The following is a 7862-nucleotide window of genomic DNA, read 5'->3' as shown; positions in this document are numbered from 1 at the left end:
AGGCACCTGTGATTATCTAGGATGCACTCTACGAGGATCTTTGTACTGGTACTTGAGGTGTAGGTAATAAGTCCCCCTCGCTGTATGATGATTCTTATCCTATTAATAATAATATTGTCGGGTGTGGGGCTGAGCCTCCCAATTAAAATTAGGTTCCAAAAAGAAGAAGAAGAAGCAGTACTTGAGCAAGAGAATCATTATTAATATCATCTAACCAAGAAATAAAAGAGTCATCCTATTGAAGAGGATCAGAAGAATGAGCTAAAGTTCAAACTTGACAAGGGAATTGACGATGCATAAAAAGAGGGTCGACAGTTTCTGGAGATAGTACATAAAGGATAAAGGAGAGAAACATTATGATTGTAAGCAGAAGGCTTATCTCTTCTTCGTGAACGATTTCTAATCTCTAATCGTTTGTTGGCCAATTCTTGGCAGGCACGTAGCTTAATAATTCCGATGAAGAAGCGACGTTCCCTTCCCTACCGAAAGGACGAAGTAACAAGCACCGAAAGGAAAAAAGGCCACGTGGCAGTGGCTGAGAAACAAAGGCGCCGCTGGAATAACCAAAACCTTCTCCTGTTTAACAAGTACTCGTAATACCAAAACTGGCTTCCACAGAATCACAAAATTTCATCTTCACGTTCGTATTCTCCAAGGTTGTAATTAACTCAACACGAAAATGGTATTCTCGTACATGCATACGGCTTAAGCGGTTTTGTTGGCTCCTTTCTCACAGTCACACGTACTATAAATACCGCCACTCACACGTTCCATTTCCACATGCAATACATTCTCTGAACTCTTTACCCTCACAAACACACACGTAAACATCTCAACCATGTCTAACACTGCTGGCAAGGTGATCAAGTGCAAAGGTAAACCTGTGAGACACTTTGATCGTTGTTTCTTGCTAAACCCTTCTGTTTGATTCTCCCGTTTGTGCTTTTTTTTTTTCTGATAATGGAAATTGGTTTGTCTGATTATATGTTGTTTTGGTTTATCAGAAATCTGATTATGTGTTTTTGGAGGCACCCCACACCCTTTGTTGGGTTCTCTCAGTTTTCTGTTCTGAGTTCTGATAACGATCAAAGTTCTCTTTATTGTTATTATCTTTTCTTGTGACTCCCTATTTACTTGTTAAACCCTTCTGTTGGATTCCCTAATCTGAGATCTTATGTGGTTTTTCTCCCTATAATCTGCTGATGGTTTTTCCCGTTAGTGTTTTTTTTGCTTATGATCATGATTACAAATTGCTGTTTAACGACTCCACCTTATTCTTTTCTTTTTTCTTCGAAGATATTATGGGGTTTTCTGTATCGGAGAACTGGGTGCCATTCACTCTGTTCTTTGGTAATGTTGGTGGGAATCATGATGATCACTGTGTCTTTTGGTCCAAGATTTGTACCATTTTGGGCTAAGCAGCTTCATTTTTGTAATTTGAACATCTGGTGGCTTGGGCTTTCTCTGGTTTTGTAACCTTTGCTTGATTAGATTATATGAGAATAGTAATGTTGGGAGATCTCCGAAGTTGGTTAAAAACACTACTTTATTATCTGGCAATGCAGTGAAACATCTGATAAATAAATTTGTTTGTTTTCTTTTCTACAAGTTGTTACCACACTCAAATGTCTTGGTCTTGTAGTTAATTCCTTTTTGAGAAGTGATAACACTGCATGTGACCATATAATTGTTACTAATTGTTTATGCCATACTTGGATTATAGCTGCGGTGGCCTGGGAAGCCGGGAAGCCGCTGGTCATTGAGGAAGTGGAGGTGGCACCACCACAGAAACATGAAGTACGCTTGAAGATCCTCTTTAATGCTCTATGCCACACTGATGTATACTTCTGGGAAGCAAAGGTAAACCTTAAACTAACTAAAGCTTTGTCCATCGTTGTTTGAAGTAGCACATTGAACGGAATGCTCAGTATGAGTATCAGCATAATGTTTAGTTTCATATCTTGGAATCCATCAGTGAAGTTGTTCTGTTTTTCAATTTATAATATGTCACTATTTATCAAATATTGCTGATGAATTTATTGCTTCCCCCAAATTCAAAATAAAAAAGGAAGAGAAAACACCTCTGTAGACCATACATGCGATTCTAGCCTTGAAGATTATAGACGTCATATGTTGGAACTGAAACAATTCTGTTGTGTCGCAGGGACAAAAACCTCTGTTCCCTCGGATTTTAGGTCATGAAGCTTCAGGGTATGTGTATCTTTGAATCTTGAAGCTATTTTGTAACAGGAAAATTAAACTATGCTTTTAGTTCCCTTTCATACAGTATATTTACTTTTCCTTGGGATTTTTTGTTTAGAATTGTGGAAAGCGTAGGCGAGGGTGTAACTGAACTCAAACCGGGAGACCATGTCCTCCCGGTGTTCACTGGAGAATGCAAGGAGTGCACACATTGTAAGTCAGAGGAAAGCAACTTGTGTGAACTCCTAAGGATTAATACTGACAGGGGTACTATGCTCAATGACGGCAAGACCCGGTTTTCCAAGGATGGAAAGCCAATTTATCACTTTGTTGGTACCTCTACATTCAGTCAATACACTGTTTCACATGTTGGTTCCGTTGTGAAGATCAACCCTGCAGCGCCTCTTGACAAAGTTTGTGTTCTTAGTTGCGGAGTTTGTACAGGTTCGGCTGAACAAACTTATCACATTTAATCCTTACAGTGGAACATATATCACTGGTTTCTTTACTTGTAGTAATGAATCGTTTTATATGTGCTCAAAAGGTTTTGGTGCAACTGTAAATGTTGCAAAGCCGAAAAAGGGTTCGTCTGTTGCCATTTTCGGATTGGGTGCTGTTGGTCTTGCTGTAAGTTATTCTTATTTCTTCTCTATTCCATTTCTTCAGCTATTTAGAACTATTCTGATGACTTTTTGATGCAATTTAGGCCGCGGAAGGTGCAAGGGTTTCTGGGGCTTCAAGGATCATTGGAGTTGATCTGAACTCCAACCGATTTGAGGCAGGTATAGACAATGCCTACTCATGTTCAGGAAATACTCTGCTTCTTAGAATGTTAAACGTATGTTGATGTACTGACTTGTCACTTTTTTGACAGCCAAGAAGTTTGGGGTGAGTGAATTCGTGAATCCAAAAGATCATAACAAACCTGTTCAGGAGGTGAGTACAGACAATTTTCTTTGTTTGTATTTCTTGCTAGTTGATTAGATAGCCTAGCATTTGCACTTGTCTCATTTTGCACTTCAGAATGAGTATTTTCTTATTTCATTGCACTGCACACTATAAAAGATCACTCCGCTCTATAAGACCTGTTGAGGACTTGACTTGAACATTTTCAATTCTGCATCAATATATATATATATATATATATATATATATATATATATATATATATTATAGGGTCTTTTTGGTGAGGGATTCTCTTTTTCTTTTTTTTGTCTTTTTTAGGGATAGGGTATTAAACAAACTTTTCGATCATATTTTGGCATCTCAACCGTTCAGTTTTTTTGTCCTAATGTGTAGATCACTTCTATAAATTTTTAGCCAAATTGATTATTGTTAAGACATTCAAAACTGTGATCTACAATTATATGTATGAACGGTTCAGGTTGGACAGATTTGGTTCGTCCATTGATTTAATTTAGTTCGATACTTTAACGATCACCGATTTTACTAAAAATTTACAGAGGTGATCTACACATTAGGATCTAAAAACTGAACGGTTGAGATTATGAAATGTAATCGAAAAGTTGGTATAATGCCCTATCCCTAGAAAAGACCAAAAAAGGGATCCCTTGCTCCCTCTGAAATTAAAGTGCGAGGTTTAGAGTTTAGGGTCACTTTTCAGTCTCACATCTAAATCTCGACCGTTCAGATTTTAGATACTAATGTATAGATAATCTCTGCAAAATTTTAGCTAAATTGATCGTCATTAAGGCATTGATAACTGCCTTAAAACTCGTTTCAACCAATGGATGAACTGAATCTGTCCAACCTGAACTATACTAGTTTTAAGGCAGTTATCAATGCCTTAATGACGATCAATTTGGCTTAAATTTTGTAGAGATGATCCATACATTAGTACCTAAAATCTGAACGGTCGAGATGTGAATATGCGACCGACAAGTGACCATAAACTCTAAAAGAGCATTTCAATTTAAGAGCAAGGTCTCGCTCTTTATAGGATCTGATATATATACACACACACTATTGTTTTACTTAATTAAATACATAATGACTCCTCAATTGGACTTAAAGTCAGTGATGATTATTGTATAACAGAGACTAACAGTTGAGTTTTGACATAAAGGTGATAGCTGAGATGACCAATGGTGGAGTTGATAGGAGTGTTGAGTGCACTGGGAGCATCGACGCTATGATCTCTGCGTTTGAATGTGTTCATGATGTAAGCATCTACTTAACGCTTCCTTGTTCTTGTTGATTGGTTGCTCTTGACGTTTAACATTGTAACTTATTTTCTTTTGCCCAAATTTAGGGTTGGGGAGTTGCTGTACTTGTTGGAGTGCCAAAGATAGACTATGAATTCAAAACCCATCCGATGAACTTCTTGAATGAGAGGACTCTGAAAGGTGCTTTCTATGGTAAGTACAAGCCCCGCACCGATCTACCTGGTGTTGTGGAGAAGTACATGAACAAGGTAATCACACTTTCTTTCAGCCGTCCATTCTAGAATTGGCTTCATGCTCGCTCTAATTGGGTTCTTAGATACGTTTAGAAAACATTAATTTGACATGGGAGTTAATTTGGTCTGCAGGAGATGGAAGTGGACAAATTTATCACTCACTCTGTTCCTCTCTCTGAGATCAACAAGGCATTTGAGTACATGCGTCTAGGAGAGGGAATCCGGTGCCTCATCTGCATGGACCAGTAGAGCAGTTTTACTCTACTTCTTTTTATGAATCGAAAGGGTTTTTATACATATGTATGTGTGTGTGCGTGTGTGTGTGCGCGCGCGTGTGTGTGTATGTATGTACGTATGTGTGTATGTATTTGGAAAAAGAATAATTTGGCTATGGAATTTCAAGACTAGCTAGTGCAAACAGACGAATTTGCAATAGTTTGGATGTCTTTCCTTTTAAATAATACAAGGTAATTCCCCGGGTGATGCTGCGGGTTTGTTTGTGTGATTGATAAGTTTTATGTATTTATTGGACATTTACATATTTCAAAAGCTGATATTTTTTTTAATAGAGTTTGATGTTATTAGATATCAAAGTCATGAAAACAAGTTAGAGTCTAACATGCACTTACATAAGAATCTGGTGAATCAGATAAATCTATCTAAGCCAATACTAAACTCATTAAGGTCTAGAGGGACGCTCGCCGAAAAGCAAGCCTAAACCGAGCAAGAATAGCCTCGCTATTCTAAGGAAAACTTATTTATCTAGTCTAATTTGCCAACACGCTATTGTGCTACAAATAACAACTACAAACATCTTAGAACAACTCATAGAGATTACTCCAACTCTATAAGGCTTGTAACCAGATGTCTAATAGTAGAGACTTAAGAAAATACTAGCTCCTCCCTTAGGGTTAGAGCCAGCACCATCCTCAACCTCTTCAGAAGCCAACAACCTCGGCAACAGGTTGGTCTTGCTCTTCTTGTCCATTGCAATAGACTCAACCAGCCCAAGTTTGAGCTCAAATCTAGGCCCAGAAGGCCAAGCACCTCTCATTCCAGGTTTGAGCCCAGGCCCAACGACCCAAGCCCAAACCCAGGCCAACCTAGCCCTCTGATTCCAGGCTACCTCTGCTGCCGCCAGGCCCTCCGGATTTATTTATTTATAATTTCATATCATAAAAGTGGAAATCCTAAGTAAAAGTTAAGTCAAACTTATTTATTTATAATTTCAAAAATTTGGTAAAAAATCGCTAGAAATTACACCATACAAAAGGTTATGACCTCAAACTTGAACTTCAAAACGTTGTCCAACCTGTCCAGATAAAATAAAAGGTAATTAGTATTTCGTTTAACATGTAGTATTGCCTGTATCAAAGCATTACTATGAAGAAAAATTGTTTCACAAATAGCATTCCAATATTGATAAAACGTATATGTAATATGGCATTTTTTTTTAATACAATCATTCATTATATGCCATATATCATAGCAAATTAAGATAAAATACAAATGCTATGATATAATTTATCAAGTGCAATAAACAAGCTACAAACAAAACCCGCATATGATCACAATCTGTTTAGGTATATAGTGACAACGAACACTAACCAATACCATGGAAGACTACATACTGATTTCCTCTCTATATATATTAAATTACTCAACCTACAGACCTCAATATGACCACATATTTTTTTTATTCCGAAACAAAGAAAATCTAAAATTGAGATCCACATTCATATTTTCATACAGCCAACAAATGACCATGATAGGGTTTTAAGCCTATAACATAAGAAGTTTATCTAATTTTGGTACCATCTGCTATTGCAAACTAATGTTGCACTTTGAAAAACAGTGTTTTTGAGGTACCAACTTTTTTTTCTTTTTTTTTTTTAGGAATTTCATATTTCCCTTTTATTTCTCTCTTTCTGTTTTTAGAAATTTATCGAACACATCAATCACTTGGGCCTTGATATTGTCATTTATCTGTCTGTGCACTCATGTGTATGTTTGACGGTATAGTAAAGTTGAGTGTTTGTAATTTTTTTTTATAGAAATCTATATTCCATTTGGATCAGTGACCAATTTCTGCTTCTCATTACAATATTGTCATTACATCCTGACCAAGAGAATCAATTCATAAAATAAACATTAAAAAACAAACCCAGCAACTGTTCAAGATAAAAAAGAACAAAGAATGCAAAAAAAAAGAAGCATTAATGGGAAATATCTATTAGCAATCTGGAAAACTTCCTTCAAATCATAACCAACAAAAAGAAATTCAATCACTGATTGATTAGAAGCTCAAATATACACACAGACATATACATATACAGAAGAAAAAACATAAGATGTGCCTGAGAGAAGTTAGAATACTTGCGCTTGTCGGGATTTTACAATCAAGTCAATGAAATGCCAAGTCTCCTCCTCAAATAAGATCTAATGAGAAGAGCACAAATAAATAAATGATGGTGTAACAGATGCAAGGTGAAATGACTAAAGCTGCAGATGTAAAGGTAAAAGTAAGACGTGTGAGCTCAAAGTAAGGTAAGACGTGTGATGAATCTCATTGATGGCTTCAGACCTTAAACTTAACGTATTAAGCAAATTTGTTCAAATATTTGTATCAGATCGAACTTCCAATTAGGAACTATACAGATATTTTGACATCTTATGTGAATTTATCTGATAAGTACTGATCTCTTGCAGTTATGTACTTATGTAACTATTGATAAATTTGTGATATATGTACCTTATCCAGATTCATGTTATTTAGTTGTATATTATGCCTTCTATTTTTTTACTTCTGAATACTAAAGCCGAACACTTAAAAAGGCAAATCAAATTCCAACAATAGCAATACAAACAAAACATGCTTCAACCAATGCTTGGAATAATTGAAATGTCTCAATATGATGGGCTTGTAAATACTCAAAGAGCACTTTCTAAGCTTTGCTAAGATATTAGGCCAGAAAAGGCTAATGTAAATAGTGTAGATATTTGTATGTGTAGGTCAAGTCATAGGTGATTGGGAATCTCCTTTATGCAAGCAATAATATGTTCCAAAGTTTTAGATAATAGAAAGCAACTATAGTTTGCATCACCTTCCTGACTTGCCCATACTTCATAATGTTTTCACCAGCGAATTGAGATGAACAATCAGTGCCGTACTGTTTTCATTCCATATTAATCAAAAAAAAAAAAAAATTCTAGCCTTGTTTCATTGTCTTTTCTCTGGACT

General features: G+C 36.3%; 1 protein-coding gene across 1 annotated transcript; it reads left to right on the top strand.

Moving 5' to 3' along the window:
* The first annotated feature begins 718 nt into the window (after positions 1-718).
* Positions 719-5133, top strand: LOC112173799 (alcohol dehydrogenase 3). The gene is made up of 10 exons (XM_024311484.2): positions 719-875; positions 1724-1860; positions 2165-2211; positions 2321-2646; positions 2747-2829; positions 2909-2984; positions 3077-3138; positions 4289-4384; positions 4475-4636; positions 4754-5133. Exons 1-10 carry the CDS (start codon positions 839-841, stop codon positions 4868-4870), a joined length of 1143 nt encoding a protein of 380 aa, XP_024167252.1. The 5' UTR covers positions 719-838; the 3' UTR covers positions 4871-5133.
* Positions 5134-7862: the final 2729 nt, after the last annotated feature.

This window comes from Rosa chinensis, chromosome 6, assembly GCF_002994745.2.
Source record: "Rosa chinensis cultivar Old Blush chromosome 6, RchiOBHm-V2, whole genome shotgun sequence".
Taxonomy (NCBI): Eukaryota; Viridiplantae; Streptophyta; class Magnoliopsida; order Rosales; family Rosaceae; genus Rosa; species Rosa chinensis.
The sequence above is the reverse complement of the archived record's forward strand: the minus strand, read 5'-3'. Positions and strand labels throughout refer to the sequence as shown.